The 20,707-nt window shown below is 42.5% G+C and overlaps 1 protein-coding gene across 1 annotated transcript in view; it reads left to right on the forward strand.

The window, feature by feature from the left end:
* The window catches only part of lrpprc (leucine-rich pentatricopeptide repeat containing), a 69,767-nt gene that overhangs the window by 38,797 nt on the left and 10,263 nt on the right, over positions 1-20,707 (forward strand). The window contains exons 24-32 of the mRNA XM_062995983.1: positions 7,883-8,007; positions 9,569-9,675; positions 11,566-11,634; positions 11,749-11,839; positions 13,282-13,424; positions 14,396-14,540; positions 15,771-15,897; positions 18,555-18,643; positions 18,732-18,936. Of these exons, the coding sequence (XP_062852053.1) occupies positions 7,883-8,007; positions 9,569-9,675; positions 11,566-11,634; positions 11,749-11,839; positions 13,282-13,424; positions 14,396-14,540; positions 15,771-15,897; positions 18,555-18,643; positions 18,732-18,936 (1,101 nt within the window). The remainder of the gene's footprint in view (positions 1-7,882; positions 8,008-9,568; positions 9,676-11,565; positions 11,635-11,748; positions 11,840-13,281; positions 13,425-14,395; positions 14,541-15,770; positions 15,898-18,554; positions 18,644-18,731; positions 18,937-20,707) is intronic.

The following is a 20,707-nucleotide window of genomic DNA, read 5'->3' on the forward strand; positions in this document are numbered from 1 at the left end:
TGGGGAATACATGGCTTTACGTGGTGTTATTCAACACACACACACACACACACAGGCTCACCCGGCTCCCCTTGAAAGACTGTTTGTTTTCCTGTCACCTGAGTGGCGCAAACACACCAGCACGGTGCATGCTTTAATTGCCTGGTGTACGATAAGCTTTCTAATTTAACTCTGGTTCATTAGTGAGAAGAAACGAGGCGAAACCGGCGCCTCTCGGCAGATAAGCTCCGTCGCACGGCACACTCTCGCTCCATCAGCACACACTCTCGCGTTGAGACTAGTGTCAAAGAATTTCATGAGCAGGTTTAGGTAAATAAACAGGAGACACTGGTAGCACCTAGTCTGTGTAAATTAAGATCCAGTAAAAGATAAAAGCTGGTAACATTTTTAAATTCAAGAAACTTGTAAATGCGTTTGCCTTGTCGAACCATTTTTTACTGGTTGTACCTGCTGCTCACATGTACTGATGTCAAAATGATTAACGATTTCTGCATCTCTTTAACTAAATGATTGAAACATTCACTATTTGATCAAACGTATTTGGACATCTGATCGTGAGCTTGTTGGACATCCCATTTCTAAAACAAATGTTATCAAATAGAGTGACCTCTGTGTGACCTTCTCACCTATTACAACAGCCACTTTTCTAAAGTATGTCTGTGGGAATTTGTGCTTATTCAGTCAGCAAAGTGTTTGTATGACTGGGCTCTGATGTTGGTCGAAAAAGCCTCAATTGATGTTTCAGTTCATTCCAAAGCTGTTCAGTGGGGCTGATGTCAGGGCTCTGTGCAGGTCACTGAAGTTTCTTTAAACCAAGCTTTTCTTCATGTCTTTATAGACCTTGCTTTGTCATGCTGGAACAGAACTGTTAAACTGTTGCAACAAAGTTGAAAGCATATAATTTCCTTTCTATAATTGATTTATTAACCTATTAGCAATTGTTTTTGCTGAAATATATGAATTCAATAATCAGAAGGTGTGCCCCAACACTTTTTATCAATAAACAAACATTTGTATTTGTGTTTTTCCCAGCGCCTCCAATGAGACGAACTGTTTGATATGACGTGGTAAAAGCTGCGCAGGCAATATGAACAACGCTTAATGTGACTTATTGTACTAAAATGAGTGAGGAATTTCATTAGTGGAGAGAACATATGAACAATAATAATTAAGAGAAGTTGCCGCTCGGGTGGCGCAGCGGTAAAGTACGCTAGCGCACCAGAGTTGGGGTTTCGAATACATCGTATCGAATCTCAGCTCTGCCTTTCTGACTGGGCTGGGCGGCTGCATGAACAACGATTGGCTGTTGTTCATAGGGGTAAAAAGTCGGATCATAGGTCCTCATAACTGGTGCAACTGCGGCCTCTGCTGGCTGACTGATGGCGCCTGCACAGGGCTGAGGAATAATGCTGATGGGGGTGTGGCCCTCCGTACACACTGCCCGTCAGTGTATGAACTCGACTCGTGCAGGTAAAAAAAATGCAGTCTGTACTGACTGTACGTGCCGGAGGGGGGTGTATGTCACTTGAGAGGCGTCCTCAGTCAGCAGTGAAGGGTCGAATCAGTATAGAGGACGCAATCAGAGTAATTGGACACGACTAGATTAGGGGTGAAAGTTGGGGGGAAAAAAATTATTCAGAGAATTTTAAGTGTTACTGTCATTCTTTTAGTACATTGACGCTTTTTTTAAACACCAAGCATTTTAGACTTTTGAAAAAGCTGATTCTTACAATTTCTCAGCACCTTGAGCTGTAACACAAGTTTAAAAGTGAAACAGTAAGGAAAATTCAGCTAAACACTGATATATGTGGAGGATTTCAGAATGAATTTGACTGTTATTCCTTGCAAATGCAGATTCGTCTCATATTCACACTTTGATGATGTTTTACCGCACCACTCAAGCCAAGTGCTAAGCAAAGTAGCAGTTTGCGCAGAGGCTCAAGGTACGATCTCATGTGAATGCGCCCTTACAATCCAAAAAGTTTAGTCTTTTTATCCATTTTTCTCTTTCTTTCAGTTTGTTCGGGACCCGCTTCACCTTCCAGTCCTCTATTGCTATGTACTTTTTCCCTTCTTTCTTCCCATATGACTTCCAAACTTGTCTTCCTCTAAAAATCCTATCAACCATCCTGTCCTCCACCTCTCCCTCTCTGTCATCCCGTTCTGGTCCCTTTCTTGGAAAGCCGTGCGTGAGGAACAAAGCCGTGCATGTCACTGTGTCAGCTATAATGACTTAATGAATGCTTCTCTATGGGATTAACTCTGACAGCCGTCAGAACGTCGCCACGACGACCACAGCCAGCGCTCCCGATCCACCCTCCCCGGTCCCCTTCTTTCGAACGTTCCGAACAAAGGGAAGTGGCGGAAACTTTTCTTTAGCGGAAGAGGGGCTGGGAGGGATGCATTAACAGTAACAACGTGAAGGGAGGAGAGCGGGGCTGTCAGCTGTCCACATGGATCGCAGAACTTTGTTTTTGCTTTTTAATAACGTAAGACGTTACTAAGCTCACACGTTTGGGCTTGTACGTGTGCGCTGAGCCGCTCCTGTAAAGCTCTTCTGATACGCAAAGTGCCTGATAGGAGTTTCGGAAAGCGGAGATACAGGTGAGCATGACGGCCTTGTTATGGCACTGTCGCTGTGCTCTGTGACTTCTGTAAAACACACTTATGTGGTGCTTTCACCCTGCTAGTCTTTTTAAAACAAACACGATACTGCCCAACCCTTTAAATGTTCTTTTTCTCAGGAGAATGTGTAGAACGGATGATAACATAGGTGCCAGTCTTTGGAACAAAAGAGGAAGTGGGCACGGTGGAGATGGATGGATTAAAGGAGCAGGGAGGAGGGATGAGATGAGCTTTCTTGTCTAATTCTTCAGGTTCTCTGCGCAAAGCACTCACTCGCGCTTTTTTTATCCTCCTGCGACTTAATTGGCTGGAAAGTGCCTGACATGCAAAGTTGGTGACATTAACGGTTACACGCTGCAGTAAAGGCTGAACGCCACTGACAGCTAAATTGTATTCAGGGGAAATTATGCAGCCTTCAACATGGTTAAGGCGTTAACCGCTAACCACCCCGCCACCATGTTTCTGGGTGGTTCTTTAGGGGGGTGGGAGATAATTGCGGTGTCTTTTTGATGGCTCTGATGAGTTCTATTAAAAGTTGGTTCTGGGTGATTAGGTTTGAAATGGGTGTTCGATTTGAATATAGTGATGTGCTGAGGGGAAAACATCTGTAGACATCTGTCTACGTCCAGTAGAGATGTGTCGTCTTATTAATTTAGATTATTAATCGGTAATAGTGCTGGATAATCATGTGACTAAGTTTTGGGGGAATTTAGGAAGGTATAAACGTGCATGAGTCAGAATCCCAGCAGTTGAACTTTGAACTGAATTCCGAACAGAGGCTGAATAGAATGTTGTACTTTTATCCGTTTATTCATCCGCAGTAACCTCATCATCGTGGTCAGGGATTGCAGTGGGTCCAGAGCCTTTCCAAAAGCACACCTTGAACCAGGCACCAGTTCATTGCCAGGTTTAGACTAGCCAGAATACATCCTGGACAAAGTGCCCATCCATCTTAAAGCAGCACACACTCACACACAGTGTGAGCCAATCCACCTACATGCATGACTTGAGAGGTGGGAGAAAGCTGTACCTTGAGGAACAGACTGTTCCTAACAGACTGTAACAGGTAGCACAGTTTGAACCCAAGTTACAAGGGTCGTAGTGCTGTGCAGCACTTACTCTACCAGGTGCTCACATCTGATCTGCCGCACAGTGATCTGCTGCATAGTGACATTTGGGATCCATTTATTAAATGAATAAGCTGCCTGCTTATGGTTTTCAAGCCAGACAAATATTTGCTGATCATGAGGCGACACTTTTTTTTTTAACTGACCTTGGTAGACAGACCACTGTTCCATGTACTTTATGGATGCAGCTTCAGAAATTCCACAGTATCCAGAAGCTTTTAATGAATGACGATTAGCAGTCTACTTTGAATTACGTTTGAGCAGCCGGGTCAAATTTTTGCTGATCATAGGGTGACACATTTTAGTTTTCTTACTCATCTTGGTAAAGAGACCACTGATCCATGTACTTTGTTGTGGATGCAGCTCCAGAAGTCCCACAGAATCCAGAAGTTTTTAATGAATGAGTTAGCAGCCTGCTTATAGTGGTTTGAATTACATTTGTCCAGTTGGGTAAAATTTTTGCTGATCATAGGGTGACACATTTTAGTTTTCTTACTGACTTTGGCAGAGAGACCACTGTTCCATGTACTTTGTTATGGATGCGGCTCCAAAAGTCCCACAGGATCCAAAAGCTTTTAATGAATGACGGTTAGCAGCCTGCTTATGGTGGTTTGATTTACATTTGTCCAGCCAGATGAACTTTCGCTGATCATAAAGTGACACTTTGGGTTTTCTTACTGACCTTGGTAGAAAGACCACTCTTCCATGTACTTTGTTATGGATGCAGCATCAAAAGTCCCACAGGATCCAGAAGCTTTTAATGAATGACGATTAGCAGCCTGCTTTAGGTGGTTTGAATTACATCCATCCAGCCAGATAAATTTGCTCTGGTTATAAAGTGACACTGGGTTTTCTTACTGACCTTGGTGGAGAGACCCCTGTTCCATGCATTTTGCTATGGATGCTGCTCTAAAGGTCCCATGGGATTTAGAAGCTTTTAATGACTGATAGTTAGCAGCCTGCTTAAGGTGGAGATGAATTACATTCGTTTAGCTGGACGAATTTTCACTGATCATGAGGTGACACTTTGGGTTTTCTTACTGACCTTGGTTGAGAGACCACTGTTCCATGGGCTTTATGGGTGCAGCTCCAAAAGTCCCACAGTATCCAGAAGCTTTTAATGAATGACGATTAGCAGCTTGCTTATAGTGGTTTGAAATACATTTGTCCAGCTGGGTCAAATTTTTGCTGATCATTGGGTGACACATTTTAGTTTTCTTACTGACTTTGGCAGAGAGACCACTGTTCCATGTATTTTGTTATGAATTCAGCACCAAAAGTCCCACAGAATTCAGAAGCTTTTAATAAATGATGATTATGGTGGTTTGAATTACATCCATCCAGCCAGCTGAATCTTCTCTGGTTATGAGGTGACACTTTGGGTTTTCTTGCTGACCTTGGTAGAGAGACCACCGTTCCATGGGCTTTATGGGTGCAGGTTCAGTAGTCACCCACTGTTGTCACATGTAGTCGTAGACACTAATAAGGAGCAAGGAGGCCACAACTTCCTACACCAACAAATTAATCCATAGTTCAAATTCAAGCTTTTAGAAAATGCACAAATTCGAAAGAACTTTGTTTTGAATAAAGTATGTGTACCTTATTAATTAATTAATTAATTAGTCACAGAGGAAAGAAGTAGGAAAGAAGGGTTGCAGAAATAATTAAAAACATTTGATTGGAGGCGTTTGCGCTGTCCATACACAATACGGAATTGTGTGGGAACCCAACACTGGCAGGTGATAAGAATTGGCTGCAGATTTGACTGGCTGAGGGTGCATGTGATGCTCCAGCTCTACTTTATTAGACTGGCGGTTGTGCAGTGGGGAATCGGAAATGACTAAACTGGGAGATTAAGGGGGAATATTTCAAGAAAAAAGAATCCTGTAATAGCCATGAAAGGCTTGTTCCCTACAAGTGTTTGGAAACTTTTGACCTCAGCTGTATATCTGTGTGTCCCTTTCATGCACCCTCTCTTTCAGTCCCGCTCTCCCAGTCAAGTGCATTGCTTAATCAGCCAGTCTGTTTTAAATTGCCTCTTGACTCTCACTTGATAAACAATATTGCCGCTCTTCATTTCAATTAAGCCAGATTGCCTAAGAGGCGTTGCGCTTTGACTCAATCACGTCTCCGTCCCTCCCGTTAAACCCCCGGCCAAGGTCGTCCTGGGTCCGAGCCACTGCCCCGGTGCGTAATCTGCGGGGTTGAGCACGGAACAGAAATTATACCTGTTAAAGCCCCGGTGGTTCACTTTCCCACCCAGCGTGCCCCCTCCTCGGCGTTGCCCTCTCTGCTTTGACCTTAGCGTGATTGGCATGGTAATTACCCAATCTCTCCATGACTGCCACTGCAGTCACAATAGAGCGATCGGAGTGGTGTTTTTCTCGTCTGCTCCTCTGGCTTTATCCCTCCGTCAGCCCTCTGTCAGCCCAGCGCTGAGCTCTTTGTTAGGTTAGAGAGAAGCTGGGAGAGAAGAAGAGAGGTGAAGGGAGGGAGGGTTGAAGGGAGGATTTCAAAGCACACACTGTAGATCTAATTTTGTTGCTTCGTTCTGTCAAACAGCCCAGTTGGGGGTGAGCGCTGCGTGAGGAAGGTGGGGTCTGTCAGGGTTGAGAGGCTACTGACCTTAAGGCTGTGTCCTTACAGAAAAAAACATTGCTGCTTGTTTGTTCTGTTTCTGAGTTTACTTCTACTGACCTAATGGTTGTTACCAGGCTTGGTGATATTTATTTCATTTTAACAAACCTTTGGTCAGAGTTGTGGTGGGAAACACTGAGTTTGAGGCAGATGAACACACTCATACATTCACTCACACCGAGCAATGAAGCATAGCCAATCCACCTTCTCTGGGTTTTTGTAAGCTGTGTACCTGAGTAGCCGTGTTGCTGTGTGGCAGCCATTGTACCTCTGCACCTTTATGTGCATGTAGGTATTTGTACATTCATGCTCTGTTCAGACCAACCAACCAAGTCTTCCCTTTTCATTACTGCTTTTTCCTGGTCAGATTCAGGATGGGTCTGGGTCCATGTACCGAAAATGGTAATTATTAATACAAAAAAATTTAAAATCTGTTGAAATTTATTTACATTTGAAAACAAGTCGTTGCTGCGCTTTTGTCTGCCATCTTTGTAATTTTTTTGCAAGAAAAGTTGTGCCGCACTGAATGCTGGGATTGTCTTCACGGCTTTGGAAGTTTTAAATGCTCCCTCGTTATTCAATTAGATTATCACTTACAAATAAGGGACCTCAGTAGGCAGCATTTTAAGGTATTCTTGGGAGTGTGTAGGGTGATGTAAAATGCTGTCTATGTAGAGAGCTCAGTGGGTTTCAGACAGACCTAATATTTTGGTTACAAACTTACTACTAAACATTGATCTATTGTAGAACATAAAGAACATAGAACATAAAGTGGAAATATTATGGCTATAGCAACCTCCTTGTGTTAAATGAGGGATGTTCGTGATCTGGTAAAGTTATACTTTCGTATCGGTTTCACAAATAAAGAAATTCTCAATCTCCTGCACATCAGCATCAGTTTGTTATTAGCGTAAGAACGATGAAACTGCTTTGTAATAAACTGTGTATATTCAGAAGAGCGTGCGCCCAGCGTCTGCGTCTTCGCCAAGCCTTATGGACTTGTACAATAAACTAAAGCCGTATGGCATCGCTATAAATGGTTGCATTGATGGGTTTAGTTGTCATGTTATGTGGATGGAAGCGTACAGTACAAACAATGACCCAAAAAAAAGTAATCGTACGTCACTGGATAACCACACTAACGAGCATTGAACCCTCAGCGCTTGTGTGCCGATCCAGGTACTGAGACCGGTGCTTCTCTGAACTGACAAGCCCATGACGGCTGCACACTCTTTGTCCATAATATTTCAACTTTATTCTCATAATATTTTCTCGAAATCAAAACACTTTTTAATACGCCGTCGTAAGTGTACTATTCCCAGTCACATAATGATGATATGATATATGGATAGTACAATTTTTTTTTCTTTTCAGATTTTCCCTTCTGTCTATTTGAAGTCTGAAATTTCCAAATTCCAGAAATATTGGAAGTGCATTCTGAGTAAAGTGACTAACATCTGTTTTGTGTTTTTTTTTTTTTTTTGTCATGGCAGTGGAGACTTGACTGGAGCTTTGGAGGCGAGTATGGAGTGCCAGAAGCAATACAACCAACTGCCCCGAATCCATGACATTATCTGTCGACTGATAGACAAAGGAGATACTGACCTGCTACAGAAAGGTGAGACATATTCAAGCAAACACACTCCACTGGTGCCCCAAATCCCTACTCTTAAGTATAATAAAGGGGTTGGCATGGTGGCTTAGTGGGTAGCACAGTCATCTTACAGCAAGTGGGTCTGGGTTCGATTTCCAGGTGAAGCGCTCTGGGTCATTTGTGTGTGGAGTTTGCATGTTCTCCCCTTGTCTGTGTGGGTTTCCTCCAGGAGCTCCGGTTTCCTCCCACAGTCCAAACACATACAAGTGAGGTGAATTAGAGATACTAAATTGTCCATGACTGTGTTTGACATTAAAGACTTGAACTGATGAATCTTGTGTAACCAATAATTACCTGTTATGTCATAAATGTAATCAAAGTGTGTAAAACATGACGTTAAAATCCTAATAAATAATTATAGTGAAGGATCTGCTGTGTTTTGGAGTCGTTTTAGAGGCCCTGTTAAAATGCATGGCATCATGGACTCTATAAAGTAACCAGGAGACTCGAAACTCGAGCCTGGCAGCAGGAAAATGATCCATAAGTGACAAAAGAATAAAGTTTTATTTGTCTTACTTGCATAAAGTTAAGGTTTGTATCTTTTTTCCTCTCTAGTGGTTGTCCCTCCTCTTGTTGCTAATCAGCAGTGGCTAGAAATGGCTTCCAGCATTTTTTTTCTTTTTTGCATTCCAATGCTGCTGGTTTGATTGCAGGCTTAGGTCTCATTAAAAGGAACGACTCTGATCCTGTTCAGTCTGTTGATTGTTGAGATGGTCACATGGTACCCATGTTGAAGAGCTGCCCTGACATGCAGGTCATCACTGGGTCGAACTGAAAAACCTACACACTCATGATTTTAATATCCAGTGTCCTCACAGGGGGCACAGTGAGGGTTTGATGTTGTTTGTTCGTTAAGAGTGCAAGACCTCCAGGCTGGACTGAAGCACCACTTCACCCAGCCACCCACCTCACCCGCTTTAACCTTCCCCACTCTGGCTGAGATGGACAGCGAGACCCGTGACTGTTCTCCAATCATGTGCAAATGTGATTTCAGTTTAAGTGAACTACGCCGATCGTGTGCGGTATTTTTGAAATTTGAAAAAGAAATCATTTCAGCCGGGTGGAATTATCTCCCTGCTCGGTTCGCCCTATTGAGATGCAAATCGTCGTCAGGCTACGGCAGCGCGTGAGTGGGCTGAGAGTGAAGTACACTGGTGGATGTGCAAAAGTGCTTCAGGTCTTCGTATAAATGAGTGAAAAGAACGTGTTTGAAACGTCCTGCTGTCATTCTGAGCGTACGGAGATGCACGTTCCTTCACACTGGCTGCTTAACGTGCAGTGAAAGCAAGCTGAAAGAACACACACACGCACACACACACACACACACACACACACTTCGCCATGGCCTGACTGTGTGTGATTGCATTCAGGACTAAACTCCTGAGGCTGATTCTTTTGAAGTAGTTTGCACAGCCTAAAGGCTTAGCTCTGCTGGAAGAGCAGCAACAATACCCCTCACATAAAAGCAATCTGAGAATTCATGTACATACTCATAAGTGTGTGTTTTCCTTTCCTCCCCTGGCAGCCATGGACTTTGTGAGCCAGGAGCGTGGTGAGATGACTATGCTGTACGACCTTTTCTTCGCTTTTATGCAGACGGGCCGCTTCAAGGAAGCCCGCAAAATCATCGAGGTAGGACCGCAGGCATTGTGCCCAAAGCTTGCCGATGTTTAATCGGCACTCACACAATCATGTTTCTTTTAAGGTTTTGCAACGATATTTGGTCAAAATTATGTAGACACCCATACTGATTACTGAGTTTTATGTCAGCAGTTTGGGAAAGGCCATGGCACAATGTGAAATACACAAAACATTGAGTTTGCTTTGAAAAAGCCTTAAAGGAGCAAGACCATTGGGGCAACTTCATATTCATGAGCTTGTTGGCCTTCCCAATCAAAAACTGTGTATCTATTAGTGTGTATATGCACCTCACATGTACACGTAATGACATGTGACATACTTTAAAACATGATAAAACATCATAAAGCATAAATAGAATTGTATTAAAAAATAATAGGTGGAAGTGTTCAGATATCACAATGCAGTAATATATTAATCACACATATGCTGCTGCAAATTCATGATAACTTGGAGTGGCTCGGTGGGTAGCACTGTCGCCTCACAGCAAGAAGGTCCTGGGTTCGATCCCCAGGTGAAGTTTGCATGTTGTCCCCGTGTCTGCATGGGTTTTCTCCAGGTGCTCCGGTTTCCTCACACAGTCCAAACACATGAAAGTGAGGTGAATTGGAGATACAAAATTGAACATTAAATTTGTGAACTGATGAATCTTGTGTAACTAGTAATTACCTGTCCTGTCATGAATGTAACCAAAGTGTGTAAAACATGATGTTAAAATCCTAATAAATAAATATGGAATGCTTAGCTTTTTCCCAGCATTATGCTTCAACTTTAAGCCATTCCTCCAAATTGCCTTTAATTTACCAAGTCTTTGGGTGCTTGAGTGGCGCAAAGCAAAAGCACACTATCACGCCAGTCCTGACATCTCGAACTTGCAAGTCCGAATCTCAGCTCTGCTACCGACAGGCCTATCATTGTCCTATACGAACAATGATTGGCTGGTCCCCGGGTGGGATTGTCTTACATGCTGCAGTTACAACCTCTGCTGGCTGATCGATGGCTCCAATACACGCAACTCTCTGTGCGTGATAGGGGTCTTCATGTGAACCCGCCCCACTAGGTTCTGATATATTTTAAAATAGGAAAGAGAAAAAACAGCTTATTTTTAATTGGTTTTCAATAATGCCCATGATTTTTGATTTGTTGTCCAAGAAGTATGTCCACATACTTTTGGTATCTTTCTGTGTGGAGTTTGCATGTTCTCCCTATGTCTGCGTGGGTTTCCTACGGGTGCTCCAGTTTCCTCCCACAGTCCAAAGACATGCAAGTGGAGTGAATTCTTGTGTAATGAGTAACTACCGTTCCTGTCATGAATGTAACCAAAGTGTAAAACATGACGTTAAAATCCTAATAAACAAACAAACAAATAACCGTGTTTATCCTAGCATAAAACACTGATTCCTGTCGTGAATGTCATAGATATGACATGGCGTTACAAAAACAAACAAAACAACCGTGTTTAAAACAAGTGATAACAGATAATGTTAGGCACCCAGTAGCCAAACAGTTTCAACAGCTGAAGTATAACAGGGACAGTGGTAACCTAGTGGGTAGAGTTTTGGGCTATCAATCGGAAGATTGCTGGTTCAAATCCAGGCTCTGCTGTGCAGCCACTGTTGAGCCCTTGAGCAAGGCCCTCAACCCTGTCTGTTCCAGGTTCGCCGTACAATGTCTGACCCTACGCTCTGACCCCCATCATGTTTCTACACAGACATAGGCTGAAAACATTGGTTGAATCTCAGATAGTTTCCTATTGATGATCTATGCTTGCTTCTTATGGCATAATAAAGACGTTCCAGATGTTACGCACTGCATTTTGTTCTCAGAGGACTTTCCCCTGTGCTGTAAACTTTGTGTGATTTAAGAATATTTTTGTTCATACAGACCCCTGGTTTAAGGGCTAGAGCTGGTCGACTGCAGTGGTTTGCAGAGAAGTGCATTGCAGGCCAGCAGGTAAGACACACACACACACACACACACACACACACACACACACACACACACTTACAATCACACCTGTACAATCACACCTGTACATCCACAAACTGTATCTGTCTGCTTTGGTAGATGGAGCCTCTGGAACACATGGTGGAAATTACCGCTAAGCTGTTTGAATGTGACAGAGATGAGATGTACCACTACATGCTCCGGCTCTGCAGTAAGTGTTTGTGTGGAGGAATGGCTGCACATCTGTATTTTTTTTTTAAAGCTTGACAACTGGATTGTGTGGGTTAGCTTTTGACTGGTTGATTAAGTTTATCAGACAGACCAGTGATATCAGTTTGTTTTAAACTAAAATAAATTTTAAACAAAGCTGCATGTGCATACAGTGTCAGCAGTATTTATTATTTTACACTTGATGCTCATTGGCTCAGTCAGCAGTAAGCGGCTTAAACGTAGCGGGAAGTGGCAATATGTGCCCAGCCTCACGGTTAACGAAGCACAAAATGCTTATCACGTGAAAGCAACCTAAGGGTGTGTTGGTGGGTGAAGGTGAGCCATAACTCAGCAGTCTGGACTTTCACTCTAATAATTTATTTTTCAACAAACAACTGCTCAGCTGAAACCTCTAAACTGTTTGGAGCTTTCTAAAGTTCGACTGGCTCTCAGAAGCACTCCTGAGAGCATAAACATGGGTGCATGTGTTGGTGATTGCACAGCTGGTGTAGAGGTCAGTAGATAAGTTGCTCAGTACACTGATCATTTACCCTGCAGGAAGTACAGTAATCCTGAACATCTGGACTGTGTCTGGTCCATGCGTTAAATGTGTGCACATGCATATCCGAGCTGTGGTTTCTGAGACCTACAGACACGATACCTGTCAGCAGAGGCGGCTTTAGGCTTTGTCAAAAGTCAGGGGCCACAAAGGGGTCATAGATATGTCTTGTGTACACCGACCAGGCATAACATTATGACCACTGATGGGTGAAGTGAATAACACTGATTATTTCTGATCATCACTGTTTATTTTACCTTTCATGAAAACGGTATTCCCTGATGACTGTGGCCTCTTTCAGCAGGATAATGTGCCCTGCCACAAAGCAAAAATGGTTCAGGAATGGTTTGAGGAGCACAACAACGAGTTTGAGGTGTTGACTTGGCCTCCAAATTCCCCAGGTCTCAATCCAATCGAGCATCTGTGGGATGTGCTGGACAACAAGTCCAATCCATGGAGACCCCACCTTGCAACTTACAGGAGTTAAAGGATCTGCTGCTAACATCTTGGTGCCAGATACCACAGCACACCTTTAGGGGTCTAGTGGAGTCCATGCCTAGACGGGTCAGGGCTGTTTTGGCAGCAAAAGGGGGACCAACACAATATTAGGAAGGTGGTCATAATGTTATATCAGTGTACAGTACATCAGCGGTAGTAAACTAGCAGTATTAAGGCTGAACGTTTATTATTATACGCATCATTTAAATAAAGTAGCCCAAATACTTACCACCAGTCCAGACTGCTTCCCAATGTTGGGGGGCATCAGGGAGTGAACAGTCTTTTTAACTGAGTTTTGAACCTATAATGAAATAATGTAAATAATGTGCATAAATAATATTAGACCAAGACTGAACCTTTGATTCCACCCCACCTCTGTTCTGTAGAGGACATTAACGACTGGCGTAAAGCAGAGGCTGTGTGGACTAAGATGCAGGAGGAGAATGTGATCCCCCGAGAACGCACCCTGCGCTTACTTGCTGACGTCCTCAAGAGCAACAACCAGGAGGTGCCCTTTGAGGTGCCTGAGGTAATTAAAACCAGTCTTGTGTTATACTATAAAGACTTAATATAATTCAGGGTACAGGGCACATTACAGTTTTACACAAATAAAAGAAAATATTTGTGCCTTCTTACTTATGCGTAGTTCACACCATGATTTTTGCCCTGATTTTCGCTCGACGACTGGTCGGCACTAGATTTTCCGGCTCGGGAGCAACTCGGCGTTCGCTCGGCGATCACACCTTGGCTCTCAATCGCTATGTGTGAACTACCCAACAACTCGATCCGACCGGCTCGCCGAGCAGGATCGAGATTTCTAGCATGTCGGATATCTGATCTGAGTTGCACAACTGGCAGTGAGTGCTATGTCGAATGAGAACACAAGATACAGTGTGAGGGGAAACACAGGATAGGAGTGTAAACAGGTGGGACAGGGGGATAATGTAGTTTATATCAGAATACATCAGCACACACACGTTTTACAGTATTTCTGACTTGATCGTTCTCTACAAAACAACACTGCATTGCAAAAATATTAATTAACCTCCAACTTACTATAGAAAAATCCCTGCTATTCATGTTGCCAAATCCACTCAGATTCATTTATTTTTCTTCCTTGATTCCTACGATTTTAGCGCACAAACTTTGATCACTCGCTACTTGTTGACGTGCATTTTTGGACGTGGTATCATTAAACCCCTCGTCACTTCTCACGTGTGTTTTTGTAAAAAAATAAAAAATAAAAAAAATAAAAAATAAAACAACAACGTAGTTTGGGAGATCAGAGAAGCTCGCCTGTGATTCCAGTTGGTGATGGATCGTGTAGTGTGAAACCTCCTTATTCCCGATTAGTCGTGTAGTGTGAACTGTACAGCGACCCGGCAAATCAGAAAGTCGTGTAGTGTGAATTTGGCATTACTTAAACTGTTGGTCAGTAATGATTTAAAAGCTAATTTTGTCCCCTCAGTACAGTAGTGTCTGTGTGTTTTATATTCACAGATGTGGTATGAGCATTCTGATGGAGAGGACCACTCCGAGGAGGGGAATTTGAAAGGGAAAACCTCACCGAACGTTTCCAGAGAGGTTTCTCCCCATGATTATCATCTGAGTGTTGTGACTCTCAGCAAAAGAGGGAAAATTGAAGGTATGCCCACAACTGCTAGGTTAACTGGCTTTTCTTTAATCACAGCCTATATGATCAGATGTTGATAAGATGTCTTACACCACCTCATTTACCTACTCAATCATGCAGTTCTTTAAAAATCAACACGAGAACTATACACAGATCAGCCATAACATTAAAACCACCTCCTTGTTTCTACACTTACTGTCCATTTTATCAGCTCCACCTACCATATAGGAGCACTTTGTAGTTCTACAATTACTGACTGTAGTCCATCTGTTTCTCTACATACCTTTTTAGCCTGTTTTTACCCTGTTCTTCAATAGTCAGGACTCTCCCAGGACCACTACAGAGCAGGTATTATTTAGGTGGTGGATCATTCTCAGCACTGCAGTGACACTGACATATGATGGTGGTGTGTTAGTGTGTGTTGTGCTGGTATGAGTGGATCAGACACAGCAGCCCTGCTGGAGTTTTTAAATACCGTGATCCACTCACTGTCCACTCTATTAGACCCTGTCCACCTTGTAGATGTAAAGTCAGAGACGATCACTCATCTATTGCTGCTGGTTTGAGTTGGTCTAGACCTTCATCAGTGGTCACAGGCTGTTGCCCACAGGGCGCTGTTGGCTTGATATTTTTGGTTGGTGGACTATTCTCAGTCCAGCAATGACAGTGAGGTGTTTAAAAACTCCATCAGCACTGCTGTGTCTTATCCACTTATACCAGCACAACACACACTAACACACCACCACCATGTCAGTGTCACTGCAGTGCTGAGAATCATCCACCACCTAAATAATACCTGCTCTGTAGTGGTCCTGTGGGGGTCCTGACCATTGAAGAACAGCATGAAAGGGGGCTAACAAAGCATGTAGAGAAACAGATAGACTACAGGCAGTAATTATAGAACTACAAAGTGCTCCTATATGGTAAGTGGAGCTGATAAAATGGACAGTGAGTGTAGAAACAAGGAGGTGGTTTTAATGTTATGGCTGATCGGTGTATATAGAACTACAGAAACGAAAATATTAAAATATTAAGTATAGATAAGAGCGTGTCAGGTAAGATGCATTGTGTAATTCATTTTGTCAATGACATCAGAATATTTTTGAAAGCACCTGGCCCAGATAAGGAAAATCTTTGCACAGTAATTATTCATTTCCAAGCCTGATGCCAGTGTCATGCTCATCCATTCACTTATTGTTCTTGTTTATAAAGACAGTGTTGTTCTTTGTTCTCCTCATGCAGAAGCCCTGAAGATAGTAAATGAGTCTAACAAGAAGGGAGTGGCTCTGGGAGCTGGTTCATACGACATCCTCATCAAGGCCCTGCTGGCTAAGGGCAACTTGGAGGATGCCATGGCAGTCAAAAATATGTGAGTCTGTCTGTTGCTATCTGTGCTATTACACTCTGACTTGTTGATCTATAGGAAGTGTTTTAGGACCTAGGTATTATATTGTAGGTTGCGTGGATTTTTGCCGACTGGTCAAACATTCCAGGATCAACTATTTCTGCTGATATTTTTAAAATCATGTGTCTAACGTCCGCAATTTCTAAAACTTATTGTGTATTTAAACCAGTGTGGCAGCACAGGCGAAGTCAAACGTTGCTGAGATACTTTTGTTTTTATAGACATGTTGAGTTTAAAATGTAGCCATGATTTATTTTGTGCATGCTGCTAGCAGACCTTACAGTTAAGTAAAGTATTTGTAGGCAAAGCTGGTTTTAAAAACTTTGTTAGAGGGCAGTGCCCTTGTAATGTTGGTTACACTAAACATGTACATTTACTGCATTTTGGGGACGCTCTCATCCAGAGCATCTTACAGCAGTGCTTTCTGACTCTAATGTAGTCTGGATTTTAGCATGTCATAGTGTCCATGTAGGTTTTTACCCTGGTTCACCCACTAGTTAGAAACTTCCCCAAATAATTAATCAATTTATTAAACACATGAAGGTTAACATTGCCACACAGCAAAGCAAACAAACAACAACAATTTCAACCAACACGTGCAGTATTGTTGCTTTAATATTTTCTTTAGTTGGTTGTTTATTGTTTTTGCCTTTTTCCCCAATTTTTCTCCCAATCTAGTTGTATCCAATTACCCAATTGCATTTCACTTCCTCTCTACTGATGCTGACCTCCACTCCTGACCGAGGAGATCCATGACTAACACATGCCCCCTCTGACAAATGTGCAGTAGCCGACTGCATCTTTTCACCAGTTCATATGGGGCTCAGTTTTGCACATGGAGAGTCACACACTGATCTCCATTATCCCACGTCCTTCATGCAGGTGCCATCGATCAGTCAGCAGAGGTCGTAATTGCATCAGTTATTAGGAATTCCGTCCGGCATCCAAACCGACGGACGACCAATCATTGTTTGTCTAGGCACCCAGATTCGAACTCGTGAGGTCGAGATGTCGGCTCTGGTTTGCTAGCGTATTTTATTGCTGCGCCACCTGTTTTTACAATAACTTCAATATCTTCAAAAAGTGTCATCATAAACAACAAACAGTCAAAACGCAATTATCCATTTGTGCAGAAGACAGAGGTCAGTAAAGAACAGCCAGAAATCCTTACCACTCAGCCACTGTTATCTTCTAACTAAGCATCTAAAGATTTTAAAGCTGTTTTCCTGAGTGTTTAAGTCCCTTCTCTTGTACTGCTTGAGTACTGCATTATGTCTGCATTTGTGAGACTTTAGTGGATGGAGTGGGGTGGTTGGGACTAGGCTGTATGAGGTTTATCAGACAGATTAAGAGGAATAAATGGAATTGTAAAATGAAAGCAGAGCAGAGTGGGACCGGGATTTTCCCAGGCTCGATAAGAAGTGACCAGAGCAACAGAGGCAATCTGCTGTGCTGGCCACTCTGGACCCATCTTTGAGCAGCCGCTCAATTGGGTGGTAGAACTAATCTGGCTCAAATGTTATAAAAAGGCGTTTGATTGAGGTTCAGGGAGCTGTTGATGGAAAATAAAAAGCTAGTGGCAGAAGGACAGGGGGAAGGGTATGTGAGGACATGGGATTTGTCTGCCTGAGGCTCCCACTCATTTTTACATCTTTGTCATACAGGTGTTTATTTTTATATTATTTATAATAATGTATTAGTTTTAATCTTGTAGTTCATTCTTACAAGGTTAGTTTTAGTTTATTTTAAATATAACTTACTTACTTTAACTAGAAAATGTATTTAAGGTGTTTTTTAATAATATTAGTTCTCAGTAGACATGCAGAATAATAATATTTAGCTCTGTACAGCTGCATTTGTAGTTTTTATTAATGAAGGGTTGGCGGCACTGTGGCTCAGTGGGTAGCCCTGTCACCTCACAGCTAGAAGGTACTGAGTTCAATTCCCAGGTGGAAAGGTCCAGGTCCTTTCTGTGTGGAGTTTGCATGTTCTCCCTGTGTCTGCTTTGGTTTTTTTCGGGAACTTCGGTTTCCTCCCACAGTCCAAAGACATGCAAGTGAGGTGAACTGGTGATACAAAATTGTCCATGACTGTTTGATATTGAAGTTGAACTGATGAATCTTGTGTAACCAGTAACTACCTGTTTTGTCATAAATGTAACCAAAGTGTGTAAAACATGACGATAAAATCCTAATAAATAAATAAATAATCTGAAGGGTGTTTTTTAAATAATGTGGACATTTTGCATCATTTATCTGTATAAAGGTAAAACTCCGCTATACGTCGTCTAGTGTTAGGGGAAAAAAAACCAACTGCATCAATTATTTATGATTAGCACGTTTAGTTATAATCAATAACCTTGATTCAACAATTCAAGGCAATTGCTAAGCCCAAAAGTAGTAATGGACAAAGGTTATAAAGGAGGGTGTTATAGTCATTATCACATGTACATGGGGTATAATCAGACTGTAAATCAGATTGAAAATTGATCAAAACTAATGCTGATCCTGTATTTTGGGTCATTTTAGCCTCGATATCAAATCCAACCATCCTTTGCTGCAGCTTGAATACATTCTGTTGATACTGTTCTTTGCTTACGTTCTCTTTTCTTTTTCCCACAGCGCTTCCAAACATCTTGCTGAATTCAAGCTGAGCGAAGTGGCCAACAACCTCCACATTGTTACACTAGTAAAGCAAGGACAGGTCAAAGGTCAGTTGTCAGTCTGAACTACTGCTTGTGTTGAGCACCTTTATTGGCAAAGCTAAACCATTTTGTATCACTCCTCTCTTTCTTACAGCTGCCTTGGTTAGTTTTAAGGAAATGCTGCAGGCCGACCAAGTGCCCTCCCAGCTGGCCATCACCCGGCTCGTCCAGGGCTTGGGTAGGCATGGTCACGTGGAGAGCATCCAGGAAGTGGAGGGCATGATCAAGTCTTTAGGGACATCCATCAACTTGTCCTACATGGTGTTTGTTAACAATACGGCTCTGGGCCACATCACAAAGTAAGTTGTGCTTTTTAATACTTTTCTCTTATCACCCCAACCTCCTGAAATATGTTTCTGTGGTGATTAAGGTCAACATGGAAATGATTTTGGTGGAACTTAAGTGGCTTATTAATGTACTCTAAATGAAAGTGGATCTCCGTAGCTAGGTTTCTAAATTGGACTTTTTGTTTGATGCCCATGGCTTTAAATGTGTTGTTTGGGCATCAAATGTCCACAAACTTTTGGTCACATAGTACCATGAATTTTAGACCGGCAGCGATTTTCGCCTCTTGTTGCCCAAATCGCTGATCACTCTGGGTTCACACCGGCAGCATCATCATCACCTGGCAACCGTTTGGTTGCCATGGTTTAACTGACGCCAGGCAAATAAAAATAAAAGTGAATGTTACAACAGAGCAGCGTACTTTACTGGCTAGTATCTACAGAGAGATTACAGAGTGATCAGATTCCCTCCCACCCAAGGTTAAGCTGTCCCATATTGTACAGCATGCCAGATTCAGCTTACAATAAAACACTTGATGCTAAAATGTATCATTTATGACCATGAAACACAACAGACCCTAACAGCAAAGACCATGAAGGAACTATTCAGCTAAGAAACACTCCTAAAGTTCCTGTAAATAACAAAACTAAGGCAACACATATAATAAACATACATAGACGACGACACACAACTTCACTAAATAAAGCAGAATAGTGAATAAAGACACATCACAACCTTTCCTGTCATGAACATGGCCCAAGGGCAGACATGACGTTAAAAACTAAACACTAAACTAAACCTTCCAACCCAGTTTTTACCACAAATCAGATGTGTTCCCGCTAAAAATAAAAATCCCTGAGGGAAATTGCTCGTCTATAAATTTCATCCCTGCATAGTCCATCACTGTCTGTGCAGTCAACATGACGAGACCGGCTTGTTCTTTGAGATTGCAGCTGTCTATTTGTAGAAGTTAGGCACAGAGACAATGTGTTTCTCTTCTCTTCTAGTAGCAACTTTTATCTTGAACCTAAAAACAGACCATACTGTTTCACATTGGTGGAAATAATGCGAGTATAGCTCTGCTCAATGCTCAATTCCTATTGGTCATTTTTTTTGCTCATAATTTGCATAAAGTTAAACTTTGCTCAACTTTTTTGTGTTGCCGACTCTGCTTGTGTTGTGTTGCCAACGTTTGTTTCTCCTCCAGCTTTAACTGAAAATGATTGGCAACTGATCGCATCACTGCCCATCTGAGCACAGAGTAACACCTTACAGCCATGTCCACTTCAGCCAGTTTTTCCATCTGCGTCTAACACCCCTCTCGCCCCTCTACTTTTTCCTCAGCCATTATTATTCCAGTCCCAGATTGGCATTGATGGCTTGTCCAAGCAGTCTGAATAATTCAGCAGGAACCACATTAATGTGGTGCCTGGCTTCCGGAACTTTCTATCTCACCTTTTACCCAGTCAGTTTGGCTCAGCTTTGTTCACCGCACGTGTCACAGTGGTTTAGGTGCAGGCGGAGGTCAGAGTTCAGCCTGACAGAAATGCCTACTGAGTCGTGAGAAGGCCTTTGCTGTTGAACTGTCGTCTGCTGTCCTGTTCATGACAGCATGTGCTGACTATGTGGAACTGTGCTGCATTTGAGGAGGAATATTAATGTGGCTAATAAAAGTTTCATATCTTTTTTATTCTGAGTGTTGAACTTAACCTTACTTTACCCCACTCAGGTCTGAAATGTTGATTTACCACTATAACCACTACAACGTTCCAGTTTCCAAGTATT

This window comes from Trichomycterus rosablanca, chromosome 5 (genome assembly GCF_030014385.1).
Source record: "Trichomycterus rosablanca isolate fTriRos1 chromosome 5, fTriRos1.hap1, whole genome shotgun sequence".
Lineage (NCBI taxonomy): Eukaryota > Metazoa > Chordata > Actinopteri > Siluriformes > Trichomycteridae > Trichomycterus > Trichomycterus rosablanca.